Source organism: Sycon ciliatum, chromosome 9, assembly GCF_964019385.1.
Source record: "Sycon ciliatum chromosome 9, ocSycCili1.1, whole genome shotgun sequence".
NCBI lineage: Eukaryota > Metazoa > Porifera > Calcarea > Leucosolenida > Sycettidae > Sycon > Sycon ciliatum.
Window position 1 is genome coordinate 15,186,210 of NC_088651.1, and position 20,086 is coordinate 15,206,295.

Genomic DNA, 20,086 nt, shown 5'->3' on the forward strand with positions numbered 1-20,086 from the left:
CAATGGCGGAGGCATAAGTTACGCTTTGGCGGAAATTTGGATTTTACTACGCCAAAAAAATGCGAGCGAAACCTTCGCTTTCGTGGATCTGCTTCAGCGAAACCTGCATGGGGTGGCTTTGGTGTGCTACTTCTGGCACTGAGTTCTGATGTTGTTTGGTTGCCGTTTGGTACTAGTATTCAGTTTTCATATTGTTCTTCTTTGCCATTGTACTGTCTGTTCTGGAGATCTTAGAAACAATACTGCATCGTTATGAGTGGATAGTTGGTGAGGGAATCCGTCTCCCAACTCCTTGGCCCCGATCGCAGACGATCTCCAACTCCCTCCTTCTCTCTGCAAGCAATGCTTTCCCCTGAGTACGCAACACTAGGACTGCAACCAGGGAGTACATGTAATAGTGTACTCTGCCACATCCTCAATGCAACTACAGGCATCCATGCAGTCGCTGGAGTCGATGATGGATCATGGAGGAAGCAACGACATCCTGCTATACAACTGTTTGAATTTGATATCGATGATGTAAACAAAACTAATATTAATACATCCGAACTGTACTGGAGCGCAGTGAATGTGCCCCAAATCGACGAGTGTACTTGACAGGAGACATTCAGCAGCCTTTCAGTGATCCACGATAGCTCTAAAAGTGAAGGTCGCTTCAACTTGGACAAGAACCTCTAAATCTTCATCGGACATGAACTGTTGGTCTAAATACTGCATTTGCATTCTCTCTGCCAAGGTGGAGCATTGAATAGCACAGTACATGTATGTGTGATCAGCAAAAGCGGCTGGGGCAGTTATATACTTTTTGCCTCTGCAAAAGCGGTGCAAACTTTTCGTGTGTGACTGCGGCCTTACAAACGCTGATTAAACTACGAGCTACTGCTTCAAATAGCAAGATCTACCTTATAGGCGCGAATAGATGCCCTGAGGCTCTATTTCACCACAAGACATATTGACGGGGGTTGTATTAGAGAGACGGCTCTATTCGAGAGAGAGACTTTATTTTAGAAACATCAATAATTGGTTTTGCCCCATTCCTGCAGATCAGTGCATGCAGTGATGGCACTCAATCGCACGGTAACCACCCGTGTCTGCAGTTTGCGTGCAATAAGTGCACCCTGTTGCACGTGCATACTGCACACGGTTCATGTACTGCACTGCATTGTACGGACTTTGCTTGCTCGATTGTAGCCCGGGCCTTGAAAAAATAAAGCTCCATCTTGTTTAGATTCCCTCTGATAGACAGGCTCTATTTGAGAGGGGCTCGATTCGAAGGGGGGAGGGGGGGGGGCTTGTATTCGAGCCCGTACGGTATACACCTGCAGGCAGTAGAGCACCTGTTCTAAAAAGAGATTATAATTCAAGCGATCTTCCTTGTCAGACGAAATAGAATCGATGTCCGAGTCTCCTACCTCGTCACCTGAAGAGCAAACGACATCCTCAACTGGGAGATTTGCTTGGTCTGCGTCTTGTATTAGGCGAAGAGCCTCGTCTGCATCCATCGCTGGAAAAGTCAAAATTCTAATTTTGACATAATTATCGCGAAAATCACTTTCAAAGCGTGCTATAAAAAATCTTTAGTGGCGACCTACGTCATGTTTAGTACCTACGTCACGGAAATCTTCTCAGCTACGCGGTGGTGAAGTCTCGGCGCGATGCAGTAAACCAGCCAAGCGTGACGATCAAAAATGTGACGCGCATTTGAAACGAGCGAAATCGCTCGTTGAGCGCACAAAGGGTTAATGTTGGCATCGTGGTGATTTGTTCTTAGCTCCGTTGTGTACGCTGTACCAGCGATTGTTTTTGGACCCAAAATGTAGTCGTATTTTGGGCCCATTTCGAGGTGGTCTCCAGTAGTTGCAACGAGCCCTTTTGTATGGCTGCAGTAGATCCCAAAGGAAACCTAAAGTAAAACCTGGTTTTAGCGGCCTTTTCCATGAATGGGCAACTCTACACTGAACCTGTTGGACCTGGTTCTAAAGACCACCTGGCTTTAACGACCGCTTTTGCTTGCACTGCGAGGTGGTTGCTGAAACCAGGTTTTACTTTGCTTACAAATGTTGAGCGAAGCCGGAGAAATGGCTCAGCCCAGCTTTTCTGGTTTTCTCAGACATGCTCTCTTAAGATAACAGGTCTCATACGGCACCTGAATACTTGTGCAATAACGTACCTAACCTAGCTTTGCCGGCGGAACAAGTCATACATGCGTCTACGGGTGATGCCAAACAGATAACCGCCACTATGGCGAGGGCAGCCTGCAACTGAACACATACACAAATACACACAAATACACACACATACACAAATACACACAAATACACACACACACACACTTACACACACAATCACTCACACACACACATACACATACATATCTTGTCCGCGTCATCAATATTGTCGCTTAGCCTTCGGCAATTTGAACTTAGATTTTGGACAACAAAGTGTGCACTTGAGGTGATACAACTTGGTTCAGTACGATGGATAGTAAGGTATAGAATCACAACTAGCCACCAGGAATATTTTGTCAAAAGAAAGGGTTCATGCCTTTTGTCGTCTTCCTCGGCACTGCTCTTGGTGGTGGTGACAAAGATCAGCTTCCTCGCTTTCGAAAGCTCATCTCTCTTCCCCTCCCCGCCTGGCTATTTTCTAAAGGATCGTGATGGCCGTCTTCTCTATAGGACTTTGTTTGGGGAGAATGACTGCCTGTGTGGCTCAAATCCGTCGCCCTTCTTTGCAAACATGTATTTTGAACGACGACGCGTACAGTACTTTTAACTTTTGTGCTGGATACTCAAAGTGTTGAGCTGGAGGTTTGAGAACTACGATCTGAGCTTGGCGACCGATCCCCGGGGTAGGCGATCTCGGCCGTTTTGCAAGGGCCATGTATACTGAAACCACATACCAGCGATCCGGGCTTTTGATTTCAGATCCTTGTTGATGTGGAGTCACTTGTTTCTCCTGCCTTGCTGCAGTCACGCCACCAGCAGTTATCTTCGTAACTACTCCCTAGACCGTGGTCGTTTCTTTGCTGGCATTGTTAGTTGACCTAACCCTGATTGCAAGAGGACGTAAAAATGGAACTGGGTGCGAGCAGCCGATTGTTTTCTTGCGCTACAGGCTTCTCTTGCTGGTGCAGTGTGACAAGATGTTCTATTTTGATGCATTGTGGTGTCAATCAGAATCACCTATCCGTCGCTGTCGAAATCCAACAGAAATCTAGGTAGACAGTTCCAGTATTAGTTAGCTAGCCTCGTTCGGAAAGTGCTGAACATCACTCAACTGCATTGTAAATAAAGGGTGAGGTTGTCAACTGACAACCACTCTATTTGAAATGCAACTAAATGGAGTGGTTGTCAGTGGACAAACCCCCTTGCATACATGTTCCAGTTTTGCCGGAATTCGCAGCATGCAGCAATGTGTGGGTTTTCCTCTGGGTCGTTGAGGAGCAAGCGTAAGTCATATCTCCATTGTGTACATTGTACCAGGTCTCGTTTTTGGACCCAAAATTCACACGTATTTCGGGTCCATTTCGAGGTGGTCCCCAGTACGTGTCAAGGTGTCCGTAAGTTTTAAAAGCAACGAGCCCTTTTGCATGGCTGCTGTAGACCCCGAAGGAGACCTACTCGCAAAATTTGAGCGAAATCAGAGAGATGTCTCAGCCCAGCTTTTCTAGTTTTCTCAGACGTACTCTTATGATGGCTCGTGCCCTAAATCGAAAACTAGTCCTTTGAGCATCCTTCTGCCAGGTTTTTCGAGTAGAAATATCATGAGTTTTGCCCCTCGCGGCTTCGAACCTCCCCGGTGAAAACTTTTTTTCTTCTTTTTCGGTAGTGGTTTCGACAAGAATAGCTTCTATAATCAACTCAACGGTATGTTCTGGTTGTAACAAAAACATATAACTTGGTAGGCACTTTTCATCAATCAAAGGAACATAAAGTTGATTGTTCCAACTAGGAACACACGCTTCTTGCCGAACTTGACACTTGACTGACTCACGACTGCCATCCGGAGCACACGAGGAGCACGTCGCACCTTCCACTCGGCAAACCTGCAAGAAAGCACCACTCCCTGCTCAATACACGGTGTTTCGGGGAATTCACCCCTCATCAGTTGAGCTTGAGTAGGCTGAGGAAGATTGTGCCTGAAAAGCACCACTTATATACTGTCAAGTTCGGCAAGAAGCGTGTGTTCCTAGTTGGAACAATCAACTTCATGACTATTACCGCCGAAGTCGCAACTTCTAAGTTCAAAGGAACATACTTATCAAATTTAAAGGAAATCCAGAAACATGGGAAATTGTGGGCACAAATTATGCGATCGAGTCCACCAACTGAACCAGATTTTGAACAGTAAGACGTGCACGATCTAGCACAAAAACTGACACGGAGTACTGAGACATTCCAAATCCAGAAAGCAGCTTCAATTTACTAGTACTTGAGGGCAGTAATATGTCAATTTTACCCCAAATCGACAAATTGATAGCACTTGACAAAGTATGCTGCTGGTAGCTCCAGTGGGATATAACTTTGCAGACTCTTCTCATCACTATAATTATCAGTATACCTCTGCAAAATTTGAAGGAAATCTATTGGGCCATTATGATCAACTATAATGTTTGGTCCATTGCACATGTCAGCTAACATTGGATTCAGTAAACCGTGAATCAATGTGAAGTCACATTGATTCAATGTCAAATATCTAATGTTCAGAGTACGAACCACATAGCTGGCTTTACTTCTTGAACAAATGAAGAAAATCTATCGGTCTAATTTCGGGGAGCACCCCGCCGAGTACTGATATTTACGTCCCAACCCTCATGAGATTGTTAGTATGGGCAGCCAAGAACCCTGAAAAGAAAGCCAAGCCACCCTATTTGGCTTAGCTTGACTGCAGAAGTCACTACTCAGATATCTGAAAAGAAAACTACAGCATTTAGTTTGAACTCTATACCTGGGGAGGCAAAGTGCTGGAATATGTTTTTGTGCAAAATGCTCCAAAATAGCAGACATTTTAAATCGGGTTTTAACCATGAAGAAGTGCTTCATTTGTTCCTATTTTTCTGGTCGAACAATATTCCGGTAGTATTAAAGAGCTCTGGAATTTTGAACAAATCGATGGGGCGTTTGTATTTGCCGATTTAGGTAAAGAAACCCTGCATAAACGTGTGTATGTGTTGTTTTGAGTGGAGGGACAGGGGAGAAATGGACAAATATCTTCCTGAAAATATATCGATATTTACGGAAGAGGAAGGGTGAATGAATTAAATTTTTTACACTAAAAAAAGTCACGGTTCCTTGAGACTCGGCTGGAAGCCGAGCTTTCCGCATCTGCAGGAACGCCGCCACCCTCTTGTATGAAGGCACTAAACCTCACAATAATCACAGCCGCACTGAACAAAGGACAGTGAGAACCCCATTCCCCTCCTAACTATACCACTTGACATGCAGTGTAAACGTAACAGAATAATAGACAAGCGTCAGACTAAATAATTCACCGTTCCTTGAGATTGGAAAAAAACAGATCGTTCAGCCTGGGTGTGATAATATTGTGAGGTGTTGTGAAAATTTAAATTACAGTTTTTTGCTTTTTGCTAATTTCCTACTTCTTTGACGGGGCCCGATGCAAAGACAGAAGAACCCAACACTGACCACAAAAATTAAAATTCTTTTTTGGAAAACTGCCCTAAAGCCGTTTTTCTTGCCTTAAGGGGGCAGCCTACACATAAATTTCATATGGCATTCAATTGACCGTAACTTTGGTGTTTCTCAATGGATTTGAGTGAAATTTGAACACACACTCCTGCCACTATGCTGGCCCTCAGGACATGATTTACAAGTTCTTGCGCCTCACTGACAGGCTTTCCAGGCCGGAAAAATTTCCGGCATAGTGCCACGGTGTGCGAGCCACCCAGGAGCCAAACAAATGCATTTACAATTTTTTCACATTTTTCGTACCCATTCTGTCCGTGCATGGGACCCAAACCTAAAAGAAGTCCAGAAGCAGCTATGGGTGGTGGGGTAGGGCCCCTCAACGTGGCCCTGCAATCTGTCAAAATGGAACGAGTGGGCGTTCTCTCACAGACTCCCACAGACCCAAGTCAATTTTTGAATTTTTTTAGGTTTAGCACGTGCTACGAGGTCGTACCTTTGATGCAACATCCAGGGCTGGGACGTCCACAGCAAGCCATTTCCACAGCGCTGCACACCAAATCCAGGATACTCTCAGAAACCGGCAAAGACTACCACTCACGTTTCACTACTGCCTAGTACTGAATCCTACCTGACTTCTTGACACGACTCAAATTTGCCAAAGTCACTAAATCAACGTCAACTACAATAATCAAGCCAAATATCTGCAACGTCACGAGGGTGCTGGCAAAAGTCCTGCTGCACGGCGGCGGGCAAAGCCCGCCGCCGTGCAGCCCAATACGTGGTTTTTAAAGTTATTTTTTGGACTTTTTTGGACTTGGAGCAAAATTCTGCACACTTTCGCGTGTTTCCATAATACGACAAGTTGCGCACAGTCTGCTCAGATTCAAATACAGTGCTGCCAACAAATGACAGCGTGCAACAAAAAAATCTTTCCTTGCAAGGGCACATTTTCGGCCATAACTCTTGAACGGCTGGTCAGATCGGGACACGATTTTCAGAGAATTTGCAGCTAGTCACGCTCTTTCAACTGACGAAGCACTCAATATGAATTTACAAATTCGAATTTTCAGCGAATTTTTGGGTAGTCTGCCACCTTAATACAAACTGTAGACCGAGTGAAGATGAACCAACCAACTTCAAGTGAAGAAGAACTACGTATGCTGTTGACATTGGACTACAAGAAACAACAAAGAGCAATGAGGTTCATCGTTATCTACTATATCTAGATTCCGTCATATCTGAGATTATTGTTTCGGGTATCCCCCAATAGAGTAGCCCGTAAGAAGGCAAACCGTCCGTTGACCTCCCCACAGTAGAAACTGAATTAAGAAAAACATTATTAAAGTTGAGCTCTTACCGGACCAAAATCCATGGCGAGGACAGTTTTCAGACGTGGTGGCTGGTTGACCTACTTCTAGCTGTTCCTGTCGAAGATGAGAGAGATGTCAGCTTGGCATTGAGATTTTATTCTTCCAGCAGGGGGGGGGGGGGGGGGGGTCCTAACAAGGCATGGGCATCTGTGTATTATCTTTTTAAGTACCGGTACTACAGAATGTGGTTTTCCCTATTTGTGTACCTGCGCTCCAACGTGCGCAACATGGTAGTACCGGGCACCGCAAAAGGCCGTTGTTTAGATTTTCCAGAGTTCTATGACCTGCAGATTTCCCTTTTAATGGACTCGGGCTTCTGTGCGTGCGAATATCACTTCGAAGCGCACGAGACGTATTAGGGGTTTGTGTTCCTGGTGAGGTTCCTAAACGGAAGAGGGCACCGCAAAGGGCCGTTGCTTAGATTTTAAAGAGTGACATGAACTGCAGATTTCCCTATCAACGGACTCGTACTCGGGCTTCTGCGCTGCGCACGCGAATATTACTTCCAAGATGCTACTATTACATCAAGTAGCTGTGTGCAATGCCACTCTGTTGAACACAGTAAGCAAAATCGAGTCACTAAAACCCTATTTGCCAGATACAAGCTGTTGAGACTGATAGCAGCTGTATGATCTGATATGGATGGCGGTTCCACACTGACCAGCACATGTACACGCGCACAGGCATAAGAACACACAAGTAATACACCTAACATTACTTCGAAGTACACTGTGTACATCATGTAAATACAAGCGTATATACAAGCATCACTCCTGTTCTCCACAACCGGCAGTCCTGGGCAACTCCAGCTGGTCCGAGTGCAATAATTTCTGCAGCAGGCTTGCCTTGGAAAGCTACTCACAATTGCCATGGCTGCAACATGAGTATTACCAGCGCTTTTACAGTGCTACTTGTATATTATTATTGTCAATCCATTGTGGTGCATGGCACTCGTTTTCAACAACCGAGTTTATGTCATTAGTAATGTTGCATATCCAACACCAGCAGAAAAAAGAGGGGATGGGGGCAAATTACCACGGTTCAACACTAGTCATATTGAAGGGCGTTATGCCATGCCAGGCGCGCACAAAAAAGCCCGCGCGAGCGCGCATGCATGTACACACCCGGGTGACACACATTGATGCGACTTTACATAGCCTGCACTGTCGTTCTATGTCATAAGAGTGAGTGCACACACATAATATTATATATTATAGCAATAAAAACTGCTTTATGGCAGTTTTCTAAAAAAAGTTATTGTATTCTAGTCCATGGACCCCGTCTAAAAAGTAAGAAATTAACGAAATGTGATAGCCGAAAATTAAAATTTCACACAAAACCTCACAATAATCACGACACTTGAAGATCTAATAGTACGGCTTTCAACACTTGTTTATTCCGACACTTGTATTTGTACAAGTACATGCATATGAAAGAGGACTACGAGGGGAAAAGGTCGTCTCGCATTCTGTGTGTGATTATTGTGAGGTTTTGTGTGAAATTTTAATTTTCGGCTATCACATTTCGTTAATTTCTTACTTTTTAGACGGGGTCCATGGACTAGAACACAATAACTTTTTTTAGAAAACTGCCATAAAGCAGTTTTTATTGCTATAATTTCTTTTGTTTTTTTGGCTAGGATTATAATTGTGTCATCAATGGAATGCCCAAATAAATGATGGCCTACATGTAGCGCCTCTACATGTTATTATTATTATTTTATTTTACTAGGGTGTTTCCAACACTATGGTCTTCTTTCGGGAGCCCCTATGTACGTGTATCATATCAAATTCAATACCGTAGTATACGCATTGATGTGCAAGCCTTTTCTTGCAGAAAATGGAACTAGTCTTGCATACATGTATTCATGTTCTTCTGCAGGGGAATCATATGGGTAGTGGCGGTGATACCTTTTTATACGCAGGTCATTCTGTGGATGTTGCAGAAATTCATACTCTGTCATAAAATTGTCTTGTCTTTCAAAAAATTCAGGTGTCCACACCCGAAATCAAATTTACTTGAGAATTGTAACAAGGTCCGTGCCGCAGATGTTTTTGTTGATTCTGTGTTTATAATTGTAGTCATGGGTTGTCGTGATAAGGTCATCCGGCATCATATCATTGTAGTGAAATGGTAATCCTGTTGATGCCGATAAAACTTTTGGAAGCAGTTCAATGACTTCAAAGTGTTACAAGTCCACGATTGTCTAAACCAACACAGCAAAGTAGGAACAATAAACATGTATTAAAATGTAAACAAATACATTGCTGAGTCCGACACCTCGTTCCAACAACTACACTGATCCTGAGGATATAAGGGGCAAGGATTATGGTTGGAGGTACTGAGAGATAAACAAGGCACTCCATAATAATAACATGTTACACGACTTTGGGGGAGTATGAATGATATCCAGTCAAACCTCTTTACGACGAACATCAAAGGACCGATGGCATTTGCTCTGTGAGTTTGTCTTAACCCTATTTTATAACGAGTGAATACAATTATTTCTCCAATAGAGACACGAATAGATTTCTTCTACAGCGAAAGATTCGAATCCAGACCAAACCATTGACTCGTCTTTTATGAAAGAAATGAGTCACTGAACCTTTCTTTAGCAACATGACGGCAACTGAAACAACAACAGAGAAAATACGATACATGTACAGCACATTCTTGCAGGTACTACAAACAGATTGCAGATCGTAATTCTTGCTCTACCGGCACGCAAACTTTATTTGGGGCAGTGCAATCTCGGCGCTACTCACAAATCAAACAGCCCAGACTCGAGTAAACAAATCCGATCGTACGAGATTTTCACGAGACGAGACTGCACCCATTGGCTTGTTTCGTATGAAGCAAACAAGTCACTGAATGCATGAACCTCTCCATAATGGAGATTTTCCCTGATATAGGAATTTATTTTGCATACTAGTACTCGGCCAATGCGTCCTTGAACCTTTCCCTCCAGATTGGGAACTGCCAACGATGCTATGCCACTGCAAAATTCAGATTCTACCCTATGATCGGAGCACGGAATGCCGGAAGCAATCATGACCAGTGCCTTACTTGTAACGTACCAATGTACAATGAACATGAGTATTTCGACAACACATCTAAGCCTCAGCAGCAACATAAGCCTTACCGTCAAGAAGGTGAACTCGTGTTCTTCGCACACTGTTGGCAAGGGCAAAGAGATACGAATGGATCTAAATCCGAATAACATCAGCACACGTTTCCGTAAATGAAAGGGTGAGCATAAGCAAATGAATCGAAGGAAGCTGATCAATTCAGAGATCACCTGTCATTGAGTATCCCGTAAAAGGAGGCCTCGACAGCAGAAAAGTTAATAATATAGAAAAGAGATCCTGTCAGCTTTTCCATTATTAATTTTATTGTATTCCACCTAAAATCAGCACACTTTTCGTAAATGAAAGAGTCAACACAAGCAAATGAATCAAAGGGACCTGGTCAACTCACCTGTCATTGAGTAATATTCCGTGAAAAGAGTTCTCAGCAGAGCCGAAGCGAAACAAGCCAGGACACGAAATATCCGAAACAGCTCATGCAAGAAGCAGTTCCAAAGAAGGAAGTTCTTCGCGCATGCACATCCGAAAACGGACTGCACTGCATGCAACACATTGTCTGCCGTGCACGTGCACAGCACGCGGCTACCAAGCGTTGGTAGATCTAATACCGAGCACCTTACGTAGAAACTTACGTAGCGTAAGTGAAGTACCGAGCACCTTACGTAGAAACTTACGTAGCATAGCGGTGTCGTTTTTTCTGCCATGTGAACACAATAATAGAAAAGCTGACAGGATCGCTTTTCTAAATGTACATATAGATTGCCTAATTTTGCATACGTAATAAAATTGTATATGTATACACACATGTGCGTGCACATATAGATTATAGCAATAAAAATGCTTTATGGAAGTTTTCTAAAAAAAGTTATTGTGTTCTAGTTCATGGAAGGACCCCGTCTAAAAAGTAAGAAATTAACGAAATGTGATAGCCGAAACTTAAAATTTCACACAAAACCTCACAATAATCACAACACTTGAAAGAGGATCACGAGGGGAAAAAGTCTTCTACATGTAGCTTTTCATTCTGTGTGTGATTATTGTGAGGTTTTGTGTGAAATTTTAATTTTCGGCTATCACATTTCGTTAATTTCTTACTTTTTAGACGGGGTCCGTCCATGGACTAGAACACAATAACTTTTTTTAGAAAACTGCCATAAAGCAGTTTTTATTGCTATAATTTCTTTTGTTTTTCTGTCACCAATCAATGGAATGCCCTATATCAATATGTAAATAATGGCCTTCACATCATATCAATACCGTATTATACGCATTGATGTGCAAGCCTTTTCTTGCAGAAAATGGCACTAGCATAATGCAATTGCATGTTCTTCTGCCGGGAAACATGACATGTGAGTAGTGGTCTGGTGGTGGTGATACTTTTTTTTATACGGAGGTCATTCTGTGCATGTTGCAGCTTGCTGCTGCAGAATTTCATGACTCTGTCATAAAATTGTCTTGCCTTTCAGATATTTCAGATTTCCCCACCCTCGATCAGATTTATTTGAGAAATGTAGCCAGGTGCGTGTCGCAGATGTTTTTGTTGATTCTGTGTTTATAATGGTTTATAAGCATGGGTTATCGTCATAAGGTCATCCTGCATCATATTGCACTGAAATGGTAATCCTGTTGATGTCGATACAACTTTTGGAAGTAGTTTAATGACTTCAAACTGTTGGTCCACGATTTTCTAAAACAACACAGCAAAGGAGGAACAATAAACATGTATTAAAATGTAAACAAATACATTGCTGAGTCCGACACCTCGTCCCAACAACTACACTGATCCTGAGGATAAAAGGGGCAAAGCTATGGTTGGAGGTACTACGTATGTAGAGAGATAAACAAGGCACTCCACAATAATAAAATCTTACACATCTTTTGGTGAGTATGAATGATATCCAGTCGAACCTCTTTAGGACGAACACCAAGGGACCGATGGTATTTATTCTGTGAGTTTGTCTTAACCTATTTTATAACCAGTGAATACAATTATTTCTCCAATAGACATACGAATAGATTTCTTCTACAGCGAAAGATTCTAAGCCACACCGACTCATTGACTCGTCTCGTATGAAACAAATGAGTCACTAGAGAGGTTCTGGAAAACGAAAATGCGTACAAACTTTCGCTCTACGTCATGAAGTGCGAAACTTCGCACGAACTTTCGCAACTTTGGACGCGAAACTTGCAGGGAACGCGAAATGAACTGTCGTAGGAAATTTCGTGAGATCGTACGTGCACTTGGCCCCAGAAACTACGAATGCAGAACGCAAAGTTCGTGCAAAAATTCATACACACTTTCGCAAGGACTGTTGCGAAGCTTCGTTCGAATTTTCGTTTCGCAGAACCTCTCTACTGAACCTTTCTTTAGCAACATGACGACAACTGAAACAGCAACAGAGAAAGTACGATACATGTACTCCACATTCTTGCAGGTTTTTTTTATTTTTTTTTTTACCATTCACACTGCATTTATTCGCACAGCAGAAAAGCAACCAACAGAAAATCACGGAATCATAGCAAACAAAACAAAATCATCGGATAATAAAAGTGTGGCTAGACACGGCTACTCCGCAAGAGTCTCAGTCACGCAACTGACAGTCGTTGACTGCCAGCACAACAGGAGTGGCAGCATCCAAACGACTGCGGTAGGGAGAAGCACGGTGACCACGGAGGCTCATGTTGCAGGATCGAACCAAAGCAAAGGAGACAAGAGAGCGGATCCAGGACATGACGGAGGAGTAGGGTTCATGCCGCTTCTCCGAAACCATATGGCCAAGACGCTTCAGGAAAGCGTGGGCTACCTTGCCGCACCCACCAGATGCACTGAATACCAGTGGGAGAAAGGAAGCATGCTCCACCTCCCTGACGCGTTCTTCGTAGGCCCTTCTCTTCTGCTGTTCGTGCTTGGCATAGGTGGACGCGGGAGTTGAGGAAGTGTTCGAGCGCGCATGAGGGTTAAAAACCCGAACATCACAGAACGTGCGCTCAAAACGACTTCCCCAGACACCAGATGCCGCCACATCAAGACGAGCACCATCTTCCAAGATGGCAGAGCGATACCGGAGCCTTTCACCTTCCAGGGGCTGCAGAGGAGGTTCTATCTTCACATCCGTTGCCACTTCACGCAGTAGGTCGGCTGTCAGGTCGCGGATCGTGTTATGACGGAGAGCCGGGTATCCACCAGTTGGGCACGAAAGAGCATGGCTGGTGTTAAATGCCTTGCCACACACACAAGTGGATGGCAGGCGGGGAGGGACCCAGCCGAACCGCAGACAGAGTGCGTCTCTGAAGGCGCCTTTGTGGAGAACAAACCCGAACTGCTTCAGGGGCCGGCAAGTGAGCCAGTTGGACGCTCCTTTCTCGGCCGCCATCCCCAGGGTTCGCTGGGTGGGCACATCACATGTGGCCAGGAGCTGACTGGCTTGGTCTCGAGAGGCTCTCCTGGTTGCTGCTGCTGCAGTTAGCTTGGCAGCATGGATGGTGGTGGGCACTTCGTCCATGTTGGTGTCTTGGTCCAGTATCCGGCTCACGAGGATGTTGGTGACAGCGACAGACATATTGTATTGGTCCGTCAAAGACCTCGGGTCAATGAGACCAAGACCACCTTCTCGACACGGGAGGGACAGTATGGCGCGCTCTTCGTCACCAGGTGCGGGGCGACTGGTTAGAGCAGGGATGAACCGCTGTCGGATGGAGTGCTCCAGCGGGTCTAGCAGTCCGCTGATGCCTGGGACCGTCCGGGCCACAAACGACCACTTGTGGCGGAGGCCATGATTAAAAGCAGCGTATGCCGCTTGTGGCTGAGTGGTGGCGAAGTCAGCCAGTCGTCCAATCTCTAGCGCCCATGTCTCTACCTTCTCTGTGACATATTGCTTGCAGAATTCGGGAGACCCAAGTACCGCACCGAGATGCCGCCAGCCATCCGTGCGAATCTGGACTGCCGTGTCAGCAAACAGGGATTCTGCTTCCTGAAGATGCTCCGGCTTCACAACAAGAACCGACTTGGCATCATTGGGGAAGTACCCATATGCTGGGTAATATTCCGCGAATGGAGGTCTCAGCAGCGCCGAAACGAAACAGCTCATGCAAGAAGCAGTTCCAAAGAAGGAAGTTCCTCGTGCATGCACATCCGAAAAGGCAACAACAAAAGTCTGCAATGCACACGCATGCGGCCAGCCGGCCGCGCGATGGTAGGAGCCATGGAGTAGCTCCCTAGTCCAGGACCAGGTACCGAGCATCTTACGTAGAAACTTACGTAGCTACGTAGACAACGTGTCTGAATAGCGGTGTCGTTAGGTAGCGCCATGTGAACACAATAATAGAAAAGCTGACAGGATCGCTTTTCTAAATAAACTCAACGGCATACGCATGAGTGTGTGCCAGTAGGGCCACATGCCAATTATCGGATTAGTCTGTGAAAGTTGCACGGCACGACAAACTTTCGGACAGTCTAAAGATATGACACAATGAATGTGGAATACCCTCCAGTGTGTAAGACCATTAAATTTCATATCTATTTCGCAGCGTTTGTGATTTTCGGAGCGTCCCTGTTGATATTTGATGTCCTCACTTGGTTGATGACACAGTCACAAATTATCTTTGAATTCACCTCCAATGCCATCCAATCTGCGTTCCGCGATACATGTACAGTGAACGGTGTTGAGGAAAGCCATGCAGCAATAAAACAGTCGAGACTCCCAAGCAGAGGATACAATTCAACAGCGTATTGAAGTACCGTGGAATTGTTCTAAACAATTTTCAAGACACAATTACAAAATTTGAAGTGCGTCTTGAAACGTGTTTGAAGTGCTTCGATGTATTTACCTTCGATCTCCCTGAATCGATCCATCCACAGCTACCTGACAAATTTGCGAGCCAGTGCGGGAGATGATCGAGCAAGTAAATTATAATATTCAAGTGAAGGTCGCGAGATGTCAGTGGCACTGGCAGGAAATCTACACAAGCGTGTTCTGAAATAATTTTCTAATACTTAGGCATGATTCAAGACCGGACTTTGATTTCTCCCTTCTTATGGTACGAGCACCAGTCGACATTGCATTCTTGGAAAATCTTCTGCGAGTGCTGCCTTCCCCTTTAATAGAAAGAACGAGTGAAGAGGGACACTAGCAGCAGGTTCTAGCTAGGTCCACAGAATTGCAGAAAAGCGAGAAGCCGTTCAACAACGATTGATCGCACAAAAATCATCGCTACCGAAAAATTTACTGAAAATCTACACTTTTCAAACGATGCGCGCGCAGAGGGTGTGAGCCACCTTCAATTCAACATCTCCTGGCTCGTCAGAAGACTGCCAATATATGAGAAGTCGGGTGGTAGCCAACCACGACGCTTCTTCACTCTCATTCAGTTTGTCAGTGCAAACTATAGTGTGAAAAGTACTCATCAAACTAAGCCCAGCGACACCATCATAAAATCGAGATATCCGGCAGGACGCATGTGAAATGGCATGCCGTTTAGGCCCAGACAGATCCTGCCGGCAATTCTTTCGGCAAAATATCGAAGAATTGAAAGAGCGGAAATTGCCATGGCAAAATCGGAGCAAAATATCGAGATGTTGGGTAAAATTGATGCCTGATACTTGGATTTCCTTGTTTCTTACGGTGCCCGTTCAGCAGGATACAGTGCCCTAGATCTAGGACGAGATCATATCACCGAAATATCACTGGGATTCACTGTGGATCGACATCATTTTTGGAAGAACTCAGGGACACGTGCGTGGAAACCCGTGACGGGCCGTGTTGAGAAACCGTACCCTGCGATTTTTATGAAATGTTGTACGGGATTATACGGGAAGTGGATAAAATCCACGTTTTTCCGGAGCAAAATGGAGCAAAATATCGAGTTGCTTGTGCCAGGCTCGGCAAAATATCGAAGATTTCGCAGCAACATTTTGCGGCAACATATCGAGGCGAGCGGAGCAGAATCTGTCTGGGCCTAATGCCGCTACCCTGTTCAGCGTGGTACCCGCCCTCCCCCTCCCCTCCCCCCCCCCCCCTCTTTCCCAACCTGTACTCTCTTGTACCATCATCCTTCACTTCAACGGACCCCATGCACGATAGGCAGTCAGCCTTTGGGTCATCCTAGCAAAGTTATTATTATTATTAAAAATAGGTGTGTGCGGGAAAATTATTTTATTCTCTCTCTGAACGTACAGTAAGTGAGTATGCATGGCATGCTCAATTCTTTTTTTAAATATTATTTCCCGGAATTGCTTTTAGACAAGAGCTGCTCTGTTTACCCGTACACTTTTTCTGTATATCCACCAACGACAGCCCTGAGTCGTTCATAAGGGAGTCTTATCACATGGCACGTGATTGTTGCCCGTACTCCAGCGAATCAGCACCTTTCACGCCGCGGGCAATAATATGCGATATTGCCCGTAAAAAAATAGTTAGTTTGCCCGCAAAAAAATAGTTTATTTCAGTGACCGCGTGACGTCATGAATGCGCGTGTACGACGACTCTGTAGACTGTACGACTCTACGACGAGTCGCAGTGTAGCATTGAGACGAAGATGGAATTCTTTTTGAAGGTGGACGTCCCAGCAATGGACATGGCCTCGGACGTCTGCCGTGTGGTGCTTGCAGGGATCATTTGTTCAGTCATGTTGGCAGCCTGACCGTGGGTAAGCTTGTGGATAAGATTCAGTTCTGCTCGATGTGGTACTGTGATCACAAACAATAATTATTTGAAATAACACAAATTCAACTCAGCATCCTGCGTTTCATATCCTCGCAAAGTCCCTGCTTGTGTGTGGTCTTCATGTGCCACGCAGAACTCCTACCAGGCTCATCTGTCCTCTGCCTTCACCTTCAATGTTTTGCTATGAAAAATACAGCTAGCTGGAGCTGAAAAAAAGAAGAAAAATTGTCCTCAGAATTACACACCAGGCCAGGGAGTCGTCAAATACTTGCAGTACTGTATTTGACAACTTCCTGATACACATGTAAACATGAAGAGACTCTTTGTGGTAACACTCTTAATTTTTAAACTGAAATTATGATTCTGCTGTGTTTTATTGTGGTTGCCATGTGTATTGCTATGACGATGCCTGCCGACACTTACTTTCTGTCTCCGTCTTTCAGTACTGTATACTCTCTGATGGCCTGTAGCAGACTTTTTGTTAGGGTGTAGGAGAAATATCTTCATTTTTTCTGTTTTGATAATGATAGCACATCAATATACATTGTGTTCATAAAGGCATTTGGGCTAGTTTCAACAGCAGCCCAATGGTCTGCTTTGTGGGCCATGTGATAAATTTGTTATCCCATGGTTGCCGCGGGCCTTTTGGCATATTATCGCCCCTCGAGGTTAGCCCTACGGCCCTCGGGCTAACCTCTCGGGGAAATAACATGCCACAAGGCCCTCGCAACCATGCGATAACATAATATTATACGTACACACCCGAGTTTGTGTGACTCCATGTCACAGATCTACTCGCACGATCAGTACTGTACATGTACCGGTATATGAACTGTTCCAAAACAAATTGGCACCGGCTCGACTTTGGTGCGGGAGGGCCAGGCCCGGGAATCTCCTTAATATTAGAGAGGTTAAGTTACACGTTTTTTGCCCTTTTTCAAAACGCGGTGCAAATCTCACGTTACGTGTAATTTTTAGAGGTTAAGTTACACTTGCGACGTGACGTGAAATTTTGCCTGGCAGGATTCGGGTTTAGTTCGCACAAATATCAAATCTTCCAACAAACTTGATAAATCTCGATAAAATTCCGGAAACTCACACAAATTCGGTCAGGATAACCAAGCGAAACTTCCAAAAACTCACGTCATGAACTTACGTGCGGGACAGTCAACTCACGTAAAACACGTCAAATTTTACGTGAGTTTTTTCACTTTTTTACGTAAAGGTTCACGGACGTAAGACTTTTACGTGAAACTTAACCTAGTAATTATCAAGAGTACATAACCCCTACGTACTCTTGATATCATCTAAATATTCTTCTCTGTAAGGCCATTTCACAAATTTGTTAAAAATAGAAAAGGGTTTTCTCCCCAGACTGGAGCTCGCCCTTTCCTATTTTAACAATTTGTAAAATTTCACAATTAGGCGAACTATAAAAAAATAAAGGCACTTCAATAGTTGCTAGTAGACCACCATAACCACCGCCGCTTCCACCGCCACCACGATCACCATGAGCACCACGAGCACCACAAGCACCACGAGCACCACAAGCACCACAAGCACCACAAGCACCACGAGCACCACGAGCACCAGGAGCACCACGAGCACCACTAGCACCACGAGCACCAAGAGCACCACAAGCACCACGAGCACCACGAGCACCAGGAGCACCATGAGCACCACTAGCACCACAAGCACCAAGAGCACCACAAGCACCACGAGCACCACAAGCACCATGAGCACCATGAGCACCAGGAGCACCATGAGCACCACAAGCACCACAAGCACCACAAACACCAAGAGCACCACCAGCACCATGAGCACCACCACAAACACCACCACTGAAAACACCACACGATTCACCAGCACCAGATTTTTGTAAATATACATTTGTATATAGATTCATCTGCGAATGATGTTGTCCACATGTAAGTCCAACCGGAACAAAATGTGCCTACATAAATCTCTTGAAGGCAAGTCAATTCACTCAAGTATGCTCTCTGTTTTCACACTAATATAGAATCTGTAGGATTATCTAACATTCCAGTCTTCGCTGTCAGGAGTCATAGTGATGGCCATGGACAAAAAGAAACAATGCACAAATCGAACAAAGAGAAGGGTGCAGGACCAAATGAGAACCCGCAAAAAAAAAGAAAAAGAGGAGAAAAAAATCTGCTGAGCACATGCATACAAGTTTTCCTAAGCAACATAGACACCAAAGCTCCGCAAAGCAGGTTTCATGCCACAGCAGTGCCACCTGTACACCAGCTGCAGCAGCACACATTCAGGAGACTGGACGTGGAACATGAAAATGACAGCCAACTATCCTAACGTGGGTCCGTCGTTGGAGCTCGCTAGTACTCGTGGACTGTAGATAGAGGATCAAAAACATGACACAGAATAGGGAAGTCAAGCACACACACAGTATTAAAAACGTCCACTATACATGTGTGTGTGTATGTGTGTGTGTATGTGTGTGTGTGTGTGTGTGTGTGTGTGTGTGTGTGTATGTGTGTGTGTGTATATGTGTGTGTGTGTTTGTGTGTGTGTGTGTATGTGTGTGTGTGTGTATGTGTGTGTGTGTGTGTGTGTGTGTGTGTGTGTGTGTGTGTGTGTGTGTGTGTGTGTGTGTGTGTGTTGCACGCTCTCCTCTCCTCCCCCGCATTGGGGCGGCATAGCCAGTTACTGGCAGCTGTACACAAAGTCAAGATGTGTATGTGCGTGTGCGTGTGGGGGGGGGGGGGGAGAGGGGTGCGTGGGTGTTCGTGGGTGTGTGGGTGTTCGTGGCTGTGTGGGTGTGCGTGGCGTGTGCGTGTGCGTGTGTTTGTGTGTGTGTGTGTGTGTGTGTGTGTGTGTGTGTGTGTGTGTGTGTGTGTGTGTGTGTGTGTGTGTGTGTGTGTGTGTTGCATGCTCTCCTCTCCTCCCCGCATCGGGGCGGCATAGCCAGTTACTGGCAGCTGTACACAAGGTCAAGGTCAAGGTGTGTGTGTGTGTGCGTGTGCGTGGGAGTGTGGGTGTGCGTGGGTGTGTGTGTGGGGGGGGGGGGGTGTGTGTATGTAAAAAAAATGAAAAAGACCAAAAAGTAGGGATACACTGGCCAGAAAAAGCCACTTCATAGCTGTGTGGTGTAGACCAGGGTGAATAGTGGCGGTCAATTCTTCAGCCTTGCAAGCTGTTCAATGGTGCAATCCCAGCACAAGCTGCTATGGCTTCTGCTGTAGCATCGCTATCATCGCCTCCGGCGATGGGCGTAAAATGGTCCAATGGTGTGTGTGTGTGTGTGTGTGTGTGTGTGTGTGTGTGTATGTGTGTGGGTG

General features: G+C 45.0%; 1 protein-coding gene and 1 long non-coding RNA gene across 2 annotated transcripts in view; both read right to left on the minus strand.

The window, feature by feature from the left end:
• Nucleotides 1-18,230: 18,230 nt before the first annotated feature.
• Nucleotides 18,231-18,587, minus strand: LOC135824286 (uncharacterized). The gene has a single exon (XM_065337019.1). It carries the CDS (start codon nucleotides 18,585-18,587, stop codon nucleotides 18,231-18,233), a length of 357 nt encoding a protein of 118 aa, XP_065193091.1.
• Nucleotides 18,588-18,648: 61 nt separating this feature from the next.
• LOC135824892 (uncharacterized) overlaps nucleotides 18,649-20,086 on the minus strand; it is a 29,366-nt gene continuing 27,928 nt past the window's right edge. The window contains exon 3 of the long non-coding RNA XR_010554962.1: nucleotides 18,649-19,137. This is a non-coding gene — a long non-coding RNA (uncharacterized LOC135824892). The remainder of the gene's footprint in view (nucleotides 19,138-20,086) is intronic.

Excerpts from the sequence above, each read along its gene's own strand:
- LOC135824286 (XM_065337019.1), bottom strand. The coding sequence starts at position 18,587 with ATGGTGCTGGTGGTGCTCTTGGTGTTTGTGGTGCTTGTGGTGCTTGTG.